This window comes from Oryzias melastigma, linkage group LG23 (assembly GCF_002922805.2).
Source record: "Oryzias melastigma strain HK-1 linkage group LG23, ASM292280v2, whole genome shotgun sequence".
Taxonomy (NCBI): Eukaryota; Metazoa; Chordata; class Actinopteri; order Beloniformes; family Adrianichthyidae; genus Oryzias; species Oryzias melastigma.
Window position 1 is genome coordinate 13,375,294 of NC_050534.1, and position 17,292 is coordinate 13,392,585.

At 37.7% G+C, this 17,292-nt stretch overlaps 1 protein-coding gene across 1 annotated transcript in view; it reads left to right on the forward strand.

Annotated features, from left to right (window-relative positions):
* exoc4 (exocyst complex component 4) overlaps positions 1-16,097 on the forward strand; it is a 143,182-nt gene extending 127,085 nt beyond the window's left edge. The window contains exon 20 of the mRNA XM_024287903.2: positions 13,379-16,097. Coding sequence (XP_024143671.1) covers positions 13,379-13,616 — 238 coding nt within the window. The 3' untranslated portion in view covers positions 13,617-16,097. The remainder of the gene's footprint in view (positions 1-13,378) is intronic.
* Positions 16,098-17,292: the final 1,195 nt, after the last annotated feature.

A 17,292-nucleotide genomic window follows, 5' to 3' on the forward strand; every position in this document is an offset into this window, starting at 1 on the left:
AGTACTTGACTTTATCCAATATAAATAAAGGACTTAACAAACACTGCAAAGATTGAACATTTTCTACAGAAATTATAACCAAATTAGTATACATTTGTTGTATTTCCTGCATCCTCAGCTTAACTCTGTTACTGTTTATTTTCCCCTCAGCAATGGCAGATCATCTCTCAACACTGCAGTAGATCGCTTGAATTATATTTTAATGCTAGAGCCTTTGGCAGACTGATTACTTCATTTTCTTTTAATGAAAGCTGCAGCCAGATGTGCTGCAGTTAGTTTGTGTCAAGCTGTACACACCCTCACCCTGCGACGGTCTCTCAAAGGTTTATGCCTGAGTCAGCACAATAGTTCGCTGCTGCAGTGTCCCACTAATCCTTTGTTTAGAAAATAATAGACTCTCAACAGAAAAGTCACGACTGAGTCTACAAACCTTTAGTCAATTAAAGGCAGTTGGACACGTCCTTTTACTTAAAGGTTTTTATAAGTAAATGTGAAGGTAAAAATCCATGTTAGCTTGGTTGCTGCTTTTGTGATATTATTTTTCTTCCTGACATGAAAAGATAAAACGTTGCTGTAAGATGGGTTTAGGATCGTCTTGCAAAAAGGTGAGTGCGATACTCCACCTCATAACCTTCAAACCAACTGCATTAGAGTATAGACACAGTCTAAAAGCTGGGTTTTTGGATTATTTCTAGTCTTTTGTGCATTCCTTAATTTCTCAAGTTTATATCAAAACTGTCTAAAACCCCATAAATCTGCCCAGCAGTTCTCTATTCTTGTACAGACAGCCTCAAAACTGTTATTTCTAGTCATTTCCTGTACCTTAATCTGTCAGGAGTGAAAAAGATTAGGTACTAGCAGAACTTATAGAAACCTGAAGACCAAAATAAAGCCAAGAAATCTGTATTTTTATACTTGGACATGTCACAACTCAAAATCTCATTTTAATTTGTTTGCTACATCATTATTATTTTTGTTTAAAGTAACACATTTTGCGGAAACACTCCATTATAATACCATTTATGCGAAATACTACAAAAACAAGGAATCCCTGGAACTAGTAAAGGGTGTTGGAATTTCAAAATAAAACTTGGGCAGAAACATTAACCTAAAATTCAAGCATACGGGCTGAAATGGGCTGAGTCAGGGCACCAATGTCACGTTCCACTGAGAGGTCTGGTACAGTAAGGAGTGGTACCGCACGGTCCAGTTAATTCTGATGAGCGTTTCCACTCAGTTTAGCCTCACTTCCACTAAGCGGTTTGTTTTCACGACGAATACGTGGTGTGTATCATACCGTCGCCAAGGAAGGCAAGGAGTGTTTGCAGTTCCACCCCAGACCGGGTCTCGCTGTTGTTTGCGGGCATATATATATAGACTTGTAACCAAAAGATTACCCAGGAAACTGCAAAAACCTAAATGCTTACAAATGTTGGAAACGTTAGCTTAAATGAACGCTATATTGGCGCTTTCTAATGTCGTCATCACTTTCTGCCAATCAATCCGCCTCAACCGTTCCGTTCCACTTTTCAATGGATCTACAACCGATAGGGGGGTCCCCAAAGAGGTACAGTCCAGTACTGTTTAATGGGTCCATTTTACAATAGAAATGCTCAAAACACTGAACCGTACCGGACGGCTCAATGGAAACAAGGCACCACAGTCCTGCTCTAAAGTTATATACCCAGACCTTAACTTTACCCAAAAAGCCAGTATTCTTAGACGCAGCAAAGACTAGTCCTTATAGGACTTTCTTCAGAAAGCCGTTGCTTAGAAAGTCACTATTCTTTAGCACTTTACCCCAGAAATAGATTAATATTAACGGCAAAGTTGCAAAAAACTCACCTCAATAAGCAAGTCTTCCTTTAAAAATTCTATTTTGTTTAGATCTACAAAAAGTAAAATATCGATGAACAGCTACTCCTTCCTGTCGTTTCTCTTCTTCTCAAACCCACAAAGGTGACTTAATTCTATGACGAAATCCTCCAAACAACTAGAGACTATCCAGATCATAAACCTATCATTGTAGGGGAGTCGAGACTATCCTATCAGGATAGACCTGAGTCGCCCCGTATTAGTCCCATCAGGACTGTGCTGCTCCTTTAGTCTCTACAGAGGTCTATGGATTACATTTGTTTTAAAGTTTGACATTTTTATTCTGGATTTCTGTTTTTGTGCTGAATAATAGCTATTATTTACAGTGTTGTGAAGTATAGTGCTTCAAAGAAAAAAATATTTTGCTCAAAGTAATATTGGGGATGACACTATGAGATAGAAAAATGAGTGTAAAGTGTGAGCGTGTTGTTTGTTCTGTGAGGTCTGGGAAGCCAAAGTCATTGAAAGAAAAGAGGACAGAAGTAAACTAAAATGACCTGAGCTGTACTGGATGTGGACCACTTTTGATTAGCATGTTATTTCTGTCCTCTGTCAACTTTGATTATGGAGAACTGGCGGTGATGGCTTTTGTGTCTTTCCTCCCTTTCTCCCACTCTCTGATTACAAGGCGTGGGTGGTGTGGAGGTGTTGATTGGGAATTGCAGAGCACATTGTTTACAGATTCATGGCTTTCTGGATTGGCCGGCCTCCGGCTTCAAAACACACACCAACTCTCACACACACGCGGATTCACCCTCGTCTGCCATGGATCCCTATTTTCACCCGTGCACAGATACTAAGCCAAGGTAATCAGGACATTTCTGCAGCAGATTTATATGCAGAACATGAATATTCATGGGGTTTGTTCACACCTGCTTTCCTAAGAAAGTTAACAGCCTTTAAAGCACAGCCTGAAGTGAAACTCTGAGTTCAGTCATTAATAACTGAAATGTTTGTTTTTGAAAACTAAATCCAGATTGCAGAACATTTGTGGCCCGACCCCCCCTAGTAGAGTAAAAACATTTCAGATACTGCCTTCGAAGTGTTGATGCTGTTGAGTCGTATCTGTGTGGAGTATACATGTTCTCAAGAATCTCTACCTGATACTACCTGATGCTACTGCATGCACTTACAGTAGGAACAGACTAGGTACAAATGGTGCTTTTTCTTTCCAATATACTGAATGAAAGACTTGGTGTCATATACTTCCGTCCAGGCACAAAGTGCAAATATTAATTTCTTCTCCCTGATCTGTTTTCAAATGTTTGGCACGGATGCTACCAAATCCGAGTCCCTGATTTATCAAAGTTAAACCTGTTTAACTTTCAAAGTGCGTTGAATGGCCACACAAGTCTTTAAGTACGTTTTCGTTGAAGAGCCTGAAAACCTACCTTAAAACTTGCTTAGCTACATGTGCAGGTATATGCACATTTACATACGTTGCTGAGGCCGGTGTGAACATAATATAGGGATGTAATTGTCTTCATTTTATAAAAGCTGGGTCCAGTTACCATCTAAAAAGGTGAAGATAATGGATAACCGTCAGAAGGATCGTCTCGAGTTTTATCAAGTGTTTGGAGGGATGGTTATAAACAAATAAAAGAGGACATGTATTACCTCTAGAGAGGATTTATCTTATTAATTTGTAATTTATAGGTTTCTCACCATTTGCTATTATGTTTTGTATTTTTCCCTACAGTTTTTACAAACCTTTGTAATAACCAAACAAATCATTTCCAAGAAAGACTAGATTCATCGTTGAATACATATCGTTCTACAACTATGTTCACACCACCCTTGGCAAAGCGCATTTAAGCAACCTCTCTAAAGAAATGTCTGTGTAAATGCATGTAAATGAGCGTTACGAGCTTCCGTGTTCAAAACTCTCGTGTTCATGCGTCGCTACACAAGTTTCTACGATTTCAGCCTCTACTTACAAAACCTGCAGCCATTGAACACATGTTTAAAGACAAACCAGGTTGAACTTTAACCAATCAGGGACTCTGCTTTGGTAGTTATGTATGGATGGCAACCCTTTAAATTCATGGAAGTGCCAACCATTTGAAAATTGATCTTAAAGGAGAAATTAATAATTGCAGTTTGTGCCCAGATGGAATTATATGACACAGTCTTTCATATATCGGAATAGAGCTGTGAAAGAGCAAGCCTAGAGCGAGATTTAGGATATTTGCACCACTACGACATTTTGCACTCTTCCAACTGTAGGTGGTGAAATGTGCTATAAAAAGTCGCTAAATGAAAAGAAGAAGTAGCCCCTCCCTGCTGGTCCAGTGTGAACACCATATGCCTAAAAACTCGTTCAAGTATGTTCTTGAACGTAGCATAAGACTGCCTCTATTGAATCCAAATCTCAACTCCAGGACATAACAGGGTAACTTTTTAGTTTTTCCACCATCAGTGATTAACAAAAAACAAATGACATACTTAGACATTCGCTATATTGACAAATAGAAAAGAAAAGATCAAGTGACGGCTGTATAGCTGCATGTCTACAGTGCAAACTCTGCTATTTTAATACATGCTGCAGTTTTGTCGTGAAAAAAATGAACCAATACTGTTTGACAAAAACTGCAGCAGGACAAAAATAAATGGCAGAAAATTGTAATAAAAGCTGAATTATTACCACCTCTGGTGAAGGAGCAAGACAGAAATGAGGCAAGGCAGTGATCACGGCAGGAGGTCTGCTTTGCAGAGGAGACTGCAGATGCTTCCTGTATACCCTATATCTTTAAGTGTGCGTTGATGTCTGTTTGTCTTTGACTTCACCTATGTGCTGTTATAGAAAAGTCAAAAAAACTAACACTAATCTAAGATAAAACAATGACGAGGGCCATTAAACAACATTGCAGTAAGAATGACACACACCTACAAACATATACACTCACTGTTGTCCACTGTGATCATATCTTAAGGAGTGCGCACAAGTGTGGGGAAACAGTGCCACTTTGTGGTTGAATTCATGTTTTTCCACTGAGAAAAATAAATAAATAAAACACACACTTTATGAGTTTTTAATCTGGCAGCATATGACAAAAAAATGTGTGTGTGTGTTTCTGTTAGAGCATGTGCTTTTGTATTGTCCTGCAGCGGTCTCTAACCTCTCAGTCAGAAGTTTGGCAGCAAAATCCGCTTATAAGTCAAGGTCAAACACAATCACCTAAACACTTACACACACACACGGACACACCCACACACACGCCATCTGTTCGGAGGCAGACCGAGGCCTCATTCTGCAGACCTGGACATCACTGCAAAGTTGTATTAATATTTATAAATGTGTGTATTTGCTTGTATTGACTACACTTGTCTCTCCACTCATCATCTGTCACTGTCTGTTGTGTCCGTCCAACGCTCCAGCTGCTCTTAACGCTGGTTTTTGGACAGAAATTAGATCAACTTTGGCATTTCTTAATGAGTCTTTTTATTTTGACAAGACTGCCAGAGGTAATAATGAGTACACATGACAACAAACTCTTATTTAGAGTTGCCCAGCAATCACACACTGCAACCCTGAAAGAAATGTTGCGCTTTGCCTGGCAACAGATTTAGCAGCTTTAAATAGATGTTCTGATCCATTAGCTACCATTTTGTCCTTGTACATTTTAGATTTTGGTTACACAAGAAATGATAAATACTGCAAATGGATGGAAGTTTTGTTTGGTTCGTAAAAGAACTCAAAAACTAGCATAAAACCAGTTATTTCCCAGATTTAACAATCATCTTTTTGTATTCTTTAAAGACCCACTCCAATGAGTTTTGGGTGTTTACGCATTTGCTTACAGCATTTCTGTCATGATGGAGGACATATATCAAACAATTTAAGATCAAAACTGTGTTTCTGCGTATATCTGTATTTAAATCAAATTGTCACAATGGGCAGACAGCTGGTTCCACGTGCAGCAGGTTCATTAGTTCACAGCTAAAAGTCCACAAAACTAAAACAGGGTCAGGCAGGCAGAGGTCAGTAATGAGCATGTGAGCATCGAAGAAGAAACTAGAGTTGTCAGAGTCCAGGCGAGGGTCAGGGCAGGCAGCGGGCAATCAAAGATGAAGCAGAGTCAGAAACGGAAGATCAGCTCTAGATAGAAATGCTCAGTAATGCAGACATAGTGGCATAAACAATACTTTGCACTAAGTTAGGCTTTGTGTAGTGCTTAAGTATCATGTGGGTGAATGGCAATGACTGTCAGCTGAATGGCATCCGGAGAGTGTACGCTGGAGCAGCTGGGAGATGAGGTGTGTTTAGCACTATATAGATGACTCCCACCGGTGACCAGAGGGGGCGACAGAGCTCTGACTTGTGACACAAGAACAGATGAAAACCTACGGTTTGAAAAAACTCAGGTTTGTGACGCAGCAACTGTCATGGGTGAGCCAAAGTCTCCCTGCTCCACTACAATTCTTAAACCTCTCCTTGAAGACAAAGAGATCCATTAAAAATCTTTATTTTCCTCATCTGAGCTGCCGTCTGGTTCAAAGCTGTACGACTACGTAGGGATATCAATGTCAAAAGGCCACACCTCCATTTGTTAACAGTTTTGTATGAACTGAGTTTTAAATTAAAACTCCATCCCTGTAAAGTGTTTATGAATATTCGATCTAGCCAAAAATCTAAAAAATAAAATAGAATAAATAATGTTTTAAGCATTTTTGTTGTCGTCTTGTTTTTGAATTTCGCGTTTGACTATTTAGTTTAAAGAAAAAGATCAGCCTTGCTTGTATGACAACCCCCTAGGGGTTATTTTCTGAACTGCACTTTGCTTTGGTTTTTTTTTTTTTTTTTTTTCCTTTAGGCATGTTTCTTTTGGCACATAGTTCATTTTTAATAAGAGCCATGAATAACACATCTGCATTATATTTGCTTCTTTTGAAGGTTCATTTAACATTTGAAGAATGTAGGTGTTCAACGGTTTGTTAAAAGCCCTCCAGCAAAAGTAAAAATAATGCATTCTCATTCATCGTTATGAAAGTCCCGTCTTCTGCAGAAGCTGTTTTTTTTATTATTTTTTTGATCCAGAGTCAGTCTTTTGAACTGTCCAAATTTTACCAAACCACTACAGTTCAGTTTGTCTCACCTATTTTATTTCCTCCCATGAGTTACTGTGTTTTCCTTGGATTCGTGTGCAACATACAAGAAGCTTGTTTCCTTTGTGTTTTTCTCAAAGCATGCCACCCAGCTTTATGCATTTCTGTGATCCAGAATGCCAGCAAATAAAATGTCTTTCATTTTGTTGCTGGGTGTCAAGGTGGCAGGCTGCCGCAGCGTCCTCTGAGAATGTGGTAATAAGTACAGTTGACGGCCATGTCAGCAGGTGTCAACAGATAAAAGTGTTTGTATTTAGGCTGAGTTGCCGTACACTGTCACTTGTTTCTCCCGTCCTGTCACCTTGCGTTTCTTACTTTATCTCTCCTTCCTCTCTCAATCCCCTTTCTCCCGTTTTTGGCGATCATCCACTCACCTGCGATGCCTCTCGTAAATTGAAATTCTCTCCCCTCCTTCTGCTCTCGTCTTCCCGTGTGCATGAGCAAGATGCAGCATGATGAGGCCGGTCTTTGCTGATGAAGCCAATGTTTATGTGTTTACGGGCGTGCGCCCCGTGAGTGATGGTGCTGATGAGGCCGGCTGGAGTGTATGCACGTGCGTGTCCTTATCTGTGAGGTGTAGCATGATGAGGCCGGTCTTTGCTGATGAAGCTTCAGTCGGAGTCTCTGCAGACCTTTCCTCATTACCAGAGGAGAGACAAATGCAACGCTCCAGAGGGAGACGGAGACAAAAAAAAATCAGAAAGGGAGGCTTCACGGCAAAAATAATGTTTTGAACAAGCTCACAAAGCCTGCTTGTGGGAACAAAAAACACAATTTAACAGCGGTGTGCATTATCTTTAGCATTTTTATTTCGTTTTTAATAAGAATCGCTCTTGAGGTTTACCTTATATCACACATGCATCATAAATTGATCAAAAACATAATATTAAAAACATTTAAGTAGAAACAGAGGCTCACACTTTAGCTAACATGTGCACGACACTTCAAGGTTTCCAGTTGCCATAGTTACTCATGCATCTTCCAGATGCATTGGAGTTTTACTGCCAATAAAGAAAATCAGGAATAATTATCTTAATGGCTAATTTCGTCTAAAATCTAAAAAGTTTTGATTTTAAAGTCATAACTTGTAAAACTGTATTTTCAGATTTGTAATCAGTTTTTAAACTACTTAATCTGTGATTCAGCGTGGGAAAAATATGTTCTGTTTTATGTTGTGCTCAAGTGTTCAATATTTTACTGAGAGCAATCTTTATTTTTGCTGCTTCTTGTGCTCTAACTTAAGCATTGGAGCTATAAATATTGCACGTGTGCACTGTAGCTTAAAACGCACATGAGTGATTTCAGTTAAGTTGACAGGCGTTTAGTTTGAGTTATATCATTCCATAAAACATGAAATCAAGTTTGTTTTAAAACTTGAAATGTTAAAAAAATAAGAATGTCTGAAAAATTTATGTAAAAAAAAATTTCTTTCAAAGGAACCAAATTTTGCTTTGTAGCTAAAAATTTAGATGATAGGGCTATTCCGACCCATCTTTAACTTGTTTTTGGGGCATTTTTCTCACGATGGAGGACAAAATTAACCTTAAAATTGCATTTTTGAGTATTTATTTACTCAAATTGTTGTGAATCAGGAGCAGATGTAATATTGTTATTTGAAAAAGATTGTAGTTGTGATGTCACGAATATAATGGGCGGGCCACAAACTCCCTGCTCTGCACAATTCTGATCCATCCACATGTAGACGATTAGATCCATCCGAACTGGCTTAAACTGTACATCTATAAAGCTCTGGTATTGCTCGCCATTTTTGTTGCTTGATTGGGATTGTGAGGGGCTGTAAGCTAGCGAGAGAGCGTGTTAGAAGAGCTAATAAGTTATTTAAAGGCTAGAGTCGCTACGCTAGCTTGATGCATATGCAAAGTTGGATGCCATATTAGAATGGTATAGATAAGTGGTCACAACCACTGGGCCGCAGACCGGTGCCGGTCCATGGATCTCTTGCCACCGGGCCGCAGAAGAACTCATAAATTATACATGTTTTTTTTTTTTTTTTAATGAGACGGGAATCTTTTATTTTGAAAATCAACCGTATTCTTTCGATTAGCTTGAGCGCTAAAAGCAGTCTGGCGGCGTGTATCACAAGAAAAGTTGCATGTGGAACCCTTCTTTGCCGAATCCTCATCCAGCGGGTGGACATGGACATGTGGCGTACAAAAACTGCCTAACCATGATCGCACGGGTAGCGGAGTCCTTCTAATAGAGGATGTGAGGGATCCACTTATGGATAAATTAAAATAACTTAAAAGATGATCAGTGTGGATCTTTAAGTCCCTATTTAAGTCAAAAAGTTGTGTTTAGTTGCTTTTCTAAGCTCAGCTTTCAGACTAAATAGAAAATACAGCCATAAACTTGTATTAAATTACATTTTAACACGATTCCAGTCAGGTGCAACAAATCAGCGACTAAAACATTGTAAAAGGCTTGTTGTTGGTGAAGGAGGCATTTATTTAGACAGCAACAAGCCTTGGTTCCATCTGATGGAGAGGTGGATCCACGCACTCATTATTTCTTCCCCTCCTCTTCATCTCTCCCTGACTAACTAATGTGTTGTTGCGAACGCGCTGACAGAGCCAGACGGTAATGGCTTTAATACTGTACACGCTGGAAATGAGGGGAAATGAATTGTGCTGAATCCCGGTTTTTCCCCCACTTTTTTTCTCCCCCCGTGTTTCACTCTTGCTCCATTGTCATGTGTCGGTCCTGCACCGCATCCCCGCACCATAAATTAACTTAATACTCTTTGCATACGAGTAAAGGGAGGGGGGGAACTAATTAAAATTTAATAGAATGTGCTCCAAGAAGGCACGGCGACGGGCGCGTACACACACAAAAGGCTGATTGTTTCATCTGCGTTTGTGGATGAAACTTCTAGTAGCAGGTGGGGGGAAAAATTCAGCTATTGGGTGTTTGTGTGCTCACTACCGGGGGTGCACAGACTGAGGCTGAGAGCGTCAAACACTCATAAGACAAGGGCATACAGAATTAAACTCCTTTTGTGGCAAAAAAAAATTGATTGTTGCAAATCTAGCAAACAGGAAAAAAACTGTTACAGTGTGTCGCAAGGGGTTCTTCCTTGATGTGGGGTGCAGAGAGATTTTAATCTTATTAACAGCCCTTTCCTGTTTGCCAAATGGCTTTCCAGCTGCTCGGGTAATGAAGTGTTTGAAAATGTTTTCGGCACACACCAGCATACATCATTCAGACACTTGGGTAGATTGACGAAAACACAGGCGTGCGCGCGCACACACATTTTTTTTTTTGTCTCTTGCTGAACCACTTTCTTTCCCCTTCTGTGCTGAACAGAGGCCAGATTGCCAGCTGTCCTCGGAAACCAAAACAAACACTCTCCTAACAGCCAGCTGACGGCGAGGCATGCTCTCCTCCTGCAGGTGCATCTCGCCATTTTGATATGAGATACCGCAGAAAGGACGATTTAGTCCCAGTTCATCATCTTTAAGTAAACAGCCTTAGGTCTTATTTTGAAAAGCTTCATTGGGAATGGTGGCTATGAAATGATAAAAAGTTTTCCTCTTTCCATCATTTGTAATAATCCACAAACTGGATAATCCTTAACAACAGATCTATAAAAGTGGTCATGTTTCATGCCTCTTTTTAAATTCACCTTCTTTAGCCTAAAGCTACGTAGACGCCGGGCATTTGACGTGGAATCACGAACGGGCTAAACTCATTCTTCAATGCATGTTTAGCCCGTGGTGTTCACACTGAACAAGCAGGGAGGGGCTTCCTCTTTTTCTACTGTTTACTAGCGTATGTCGGCCACCTACAGTTGGAAGAGGTTTCAAAGCGGTGCAAATGTTTTTCATTTTACAACTCTATTACGATATACAAAAGACTTGGTGTCATACAATTCCATTCAAGTCCGAAACACAATCATTAACTCGTCATTTGATTTTCAAATAGTTGGAACTTCCATGAATTGGAAAGGGATCCCATCCAAATGTCCCAACCAAATCCGAGGCTCTAATTTGTCAAAGTTGTGCCCAAAAAATGGTCGTAAAAACGTGTGTAGCGATACCTGAACATGAAAGTTTTGATTGCCGAAACCCAAAACACACTTTTACACAGTCCTCTTCCTAGTCTTTGACATTTAACCTGCATCGGTTTATTTACTCTGTACTATAACTAAGTGTGTCTCGAAATAAAGCATTTTCCTATTAAAGTTATAAATAAATTACTTTATTCTCGTAAATTTATGACTTTTTTTTCTCGTTAATTTATCTGTTTTAAAGTTGTTAATTTATTACTTTAAAACTTGTACATTTATTTCTTTTTGCATGCAAATTTATAAGTCCTTTCACTTAAATTTACCTGTTTTAAAGTCATAAATTTAGGACTTAAAAACAAACTAACATATGAAAAAATAATAAATTTAGCCTATGACTTTTAAAGTCATACATTTTCAACTTTATTCTCATAATTTTACAGTTACAGTTATGACTTTTTCTCGCAAATGTATTATTTTTTATTGTAAATGTTTTAAAGTAGTAAATTTATGACTTTAAAAGTAGTACATTTATGACTTTAAAACACATTAATTTACGATAAAAAGTCCTAAATTTAGTTAATGACTTTTAAAGTCATAAAATATATGGCTTTATTCTCGTAATTTAACAGTTATGACTCATTTTCTCTTAAATTTATAGCATTTATCTTACAAATGTACATGTTTTGAAAATTTATGACTTTAAAAGTAGTACATTTATGACTTTAAAACACATTAATTTACGATAAAAAGTCCTAAATTTAGTTAATGACTTTTAAAGTCATAAATATATGGCTTTATTCTCGTAATTTAACAGTTATGACTTATAAACGCACCAATTTATAGCATTTATCTCACAAATGTACATGTTTTGATGTTGTGAATTTATTACTTTAAAAGCTGTATATCTATGACTTTAAAACATGTACATTTATTAGGAAAAAGGTCATACATTTGCAAGAAAAAAGTCACAAATTTATTTACTTTTTTTTTGCTGGCCCGAATACTCCTCTCTGATATTAAAAGAAGGAAATCACCATAGCCATTGAGGTAACTTAAGAATACTTAGAATTTGTAATAAAATAAAATAAAATTATTTTTACATAGAAACTCAAAAAATGTTTCTTAGTACATAATCTTGAAGTAATTTCTGTAAAAAACACACAGATTTATCCAATTAACCATCTTGATCTATGAGGGGGTCTCACACAAACAGGCTCAAAAACATCCATATCGTAGATTTTATCTCCTTTATAGCCCTCCAAGGCCTTTCTTCTGCCCAAATCTGCCCTTATCTTTCTGCCTTTTCAGTAACAGGAGCTGATGTCGTTGTGGTGTGCAGCAGATGTCCTTGATCAGAGTGTCCAGTTGGAGAAGAAAAAAGTGCAGATTTTGTTTTTCTTGGAATTACGCAAATGTTCCGAGCCTGTATGAGAAACAAACAAAGAAAATTTGGTTTCATTTTCTAATCTTAATACTTTTAGATGGACTTTGAGTGAGGTCACTTCATAAATGGTAGTTAGAAAATGTGTCTGCTGGTGTAGACGTGACCTACTGAGTCCTTTTACTCCACCAGTTCCCACAACTGCTGCATGAAAATAACAGTTTTGTCTGCAGGCATATTTTACAGAAATCTGTATTGGTTTGTTGCATGTTTGTAGGGTTTCTTCTGTGTACTTTTGAGCATTCATACACAGGTGTGAGCATTCATTCTCCGACGTCTTTGACGTGATGCACCCTCAAGCTAAAAATAATGAAAAAAAACTCTTGTCCTTCATCCCACCACTCTTCCGTTCATCACCTTAGCTCCAGGCTTTCTTCAGTTTGCTCAGAAATGTGTATTTTGTTTATTGCATTGGTTTTCCTACATCTATAAATCTGCAAAATGTTTATGTTTATGAATATTGCCGTTTCTCTTCTGTTCCACTGCTGAGACTGTTTTCCATAACATGGTACCACGTTTTTTTTTTTGTGATCGTCAGCAAGTTGAATTGTGTGTTCTCTATAAATTCTTACGGTCCCTTTGTTGCCTTATCAGTATGTGCTTTATGTCCTCTTTCATAGCCCGCTGGGGCATTATATACTAATTAAAGCCCTATTAATTCTACACATATCTCTTTCCTCCTTTGGCGCTGTCAACAAGCTTTCATTAAAATAATCTTGGTTGTTTGTAGCCCCTTAATTTCTCCCTTTACCCTCAACTCCCAGAAGCAGAAGGGCGAGGTCCTTGAATTCATTCATAGGGATGTTGGTTGCTGGTTTTCACCTTATTTGTTGGTGTACCTTTGATAAAAATCTAACAATATCAGAGGATATGTTCTTGCTTTTGCACTCATTTTCATTACTTTGTTTTTTTCTCTCTTCTTCATTCAGGCAGTACTATGAGATGCTGTACAACACTTCAGACGAGCTGCTGAACCTGGTGGTGGACCAGGGTGTTCGCTACACGGAGCTGGAGTACATCAACGCCCTGTCCTTGCTCCACCGCAGTCAGACAGGCGTCGGCGACTTGAGCACTCAAAACACCCGGCTGCAGAGGCTGAAGGAGATCATCTGCGAGCAGGCTGCCATCAAACAGGCCACCAAGGACAAGAAGATCACCACAGTGTAACCATGCAAGCAGGATAGAGGACACAGATAGATACCATCACCTGGAGTTGAAAGAACCATAATGCCACCTTTGTCTAACATATTTTCTTTCTGGTTGCTTTAAATTGAATTATGTTTGCAAGGTTAAAAATAGGGACCTTATGTTAAAATAAATTCTTGTTTTAGACTTTAAAGGTGCAAATGAGTTGTTGGAAAGTTTGTCCTCTCTGTGTCTCCTTACCTGATTTGATAGAAGACACTGTGGTGGAGTGTTGACAAAGATATACATCTTTAATGCTCTGGATGTGGAGATTATATGTGAGTGTGCTCTGCAGTGACTAACTGGTGACAAGACACACTACTGCAAGCACTTATTTAATCAGATAATCAAAATTTTCCTTTCTAGTTAATAAAAAAGGCACAAGAAATAGACTCTTAAAGCCAAATCTGTAAGAGTTAACACTCATATCTACAAGGTCACTTTAAGAAACTGGTTTTGACATGACTTTATTTAGATGTTATTTCATTTCTTTTTTTTTTTGTTTGAGCTAACCTTTTTCTATGCTTGGTAGGTTACTGATTCTGTTTGAAATTATATGTCTAACTGTCTGAATGAGGCTGCATTTATTTTCTGATTTCACTTGAGATTGTTTCCTATTGATTCCACACACTGGATATTATACAATATATTTGTTGTTATAAATCTGTTCATCAGTCTGCTATTATAAATGACAGTGGAATAAAATAATGTAGCTATTACAGAGCCCTTAAAGGGACATAAAAGTAAAAAAAAAAAATAGCATTTAGTGCCCACCAGATAGTTTCTGGTTAGAAATGACGCTTGGACACCAGAAACTAACTTGCACACCCCTGAAACTAAAATATTGCAGACCTATAACTATCTGGTGGGCACCTAAAACTAGAAGTAAAAGAAAATTAGTTCTGGTTTTGGGTGCACACCGGAAATTATTTGGTGCCCACCAGATAGTTTTTGGTTAGAAATAGAGCCTGTGCACTAGAAACTAACTTCTATGCCCCCGAAACAAACTGATGTGCATGTAAAACTAACATATACGCACCAAATAGTATCTGTTGTGCACCAGAAACTATCCTGTACACAATAAATAGTATCTGTTGTGAACCAGAAACTACCTTGTACACAATAAATAGTATCTTGTGTGCACCAGAAACTAGCTTGTACACAATAAATAGTATCTGGTGTGTACCAGAAACTAGCTTGTACACAATAAATAGTATCTGGTGTGTACCAGAAACTAGCTTGTACACAATAAATAGTATCTGGTATGCACCAGAAACTACCTTGTACACACCAAATAGTATCTGGTGTGCACCAGAAACTAACTTGTTGGCACCATATAGTATCTGGTGTGCACCAGAAACTAGCTTGAACACACCAAGTAGTATTTGGTGCTCACCAGAAACTAACTTGTATGCACCAAATAATTTCTGGTTAGCACCCGTTACTAACTGATGTGTACCATGAAGCTGTTTAATTTTTTTTTTTTTTTAACTTTTATTTTCCGTTAGGGCCTCTGTAGGATACATTTAAAATACATTTAATTTCCCTTTTAACTCTTTTTCAAACAAATTGGAAAAACAAAACAAAAAAAAAACATCTTTTTTTAAGGATTTTTTTTTCTCCATCGTTTTCAGATTAATTTTTGTCAAATGTTATACATCACATTTGCATCAAGGCAAAAACATTTTGGTCACCATTCTAATTTTATAAAATCAAACTACAATTGACTGCATTTGCTTATCTTTCAGCAGAGTAAACATTTAAACACAAGGGACTATCAGGAATCCTTCCCTTTTTCCTTGCAACCCTCCCTGCCTCCAGTTCATTAACTTGGGAGAGAGGTATTTAACAAGAAAAGGAGAGGCGAATTGGAGCCTTGTCAATACGGCGGGCGCAGTGCTGGTCTCCCTGCAGCCCACACAGCAATCCATCATAATGGCACATAGCCTTGGATCGATGGAGAAACAACGGCAAAGCTGCTGAGTGGATCGTCTACCACTCTGAACGCACTCTAGGTGTGAAATCTAAAATCTGCTCATTCATCTATTCAATCCAGAGCTGCTTTTGTAAAAGGGAACTTCAATACAATGGTAACCAAGTGTGTCATGCCACTCACACATGCTGGTAAACTTCTATCTTGCTGCAAAGACGCAATACAAGTATGTCCTCAAGGTTTTCTAATGTAAGAAACAGTCTTTTCTTTATACTGCACGTCTGTTTTTTTTTTTTTTACTTATGTTACCTACACATATGTAGGATGATCACGAGTATGTTTAGTATAATGTATTAAACATATTTACCTTTGTTTTGGTTTATTTAGCCAAAATCCCACAATAGTTGTACCTTGCTGGTTTTTGTGTGTTAAAATGCTTTAAGGTTGTGCATACAAACATTACGTAATGTCATTTTTTTTCTCCACATGCATCCAATTAAAAGGGAAGATTAAAGAAACCACTAAAGGTCTGCCTCTTTCATTTCATTTTTCATACAGAGGACATTTTTTTCTCAAAAAAAATAAATGACATAAAATAATTGTGTGTACCGGTGTGTATATATATATATATATATATATATATATATATATATATATATTTTGAAGGTCTTTATCAACATCAGGATCGGTCTTGTAGGCAATAATTAATGTAGGCTACAGTAGCATCTTCTAGTCTTCACTCTTCTTATGATGCTTATAATACATTTAATAAAATGTCAGAATTCTGATGTATTTGTTTTAAACTGATTATACATTTTTTGTCAGAAATAAAATAAAACCTCTCATTGTTTTGCTTTTTTCCGTTAGTCATGAAGGTGGTTGTTAAAATTCATCCAATATGACTACAATCCCCAGAATGCCTTTCACCCATTACACTAGCTCTTCAAAACGGTGGTCGCTGCTTTAATTTTAGCTTAAAAATGTTGAGGTTTCCGCAACAAACCTTTGTTTTTTGTTTGGATACCAGCCGAAAACAATTAATTCACGTTTTTCACCGAATAATTCATAAAAGTAACTTCAAAGAGTTGGTCGTTTGTCCTCAGTTTGTCCTTCGTGTTGCCATGGTCACTTACTGACGCCCGAAACAGGAAGCTACTGCCGCAAAAAAGTAAACAAAGACATGGAGGTAGGAAACACTTTATTCGATAAATGGCTGTAAAGACTTGAATGTTATTTTTGTTTAACGTGTTGGTGAGCCGAAAAAGCGAAGTTTTATTGTTCATACTGGAATTCAGTTTATTAAATTAAAGATTTATGTCGTTTATGTTCGTTTTTACACAAGTTTTTTTGGCAAAAACAGGTGAATTATAGACACAAAATGCAGAACAAGGTTGAACTGATTATTATTTGCAACTATTGAAAACAAACAAACAAATCATAGATATATGTACAGTTTTCTTAAAAGTCTCATGATGTCCATTTTACTTTTTATATAAATCATTGGAAATATTTTTACAGTTCTTTAATTAATTATTTTTTCCAAACCCTTATATTTACTGCAGAAAGATGTGATTTTAACAGCTGAGATGGTGTCTGGAGGTGTGATCCATCATGAGCGGTTTGTCAACAGGCTCCAGCATATGTACCGCAGCCTTTCTTTATCTGTGAGATAAACTCCTACAAATATATCGAAGTTTCTACTTTTTTTCATAAATATGAACAAAA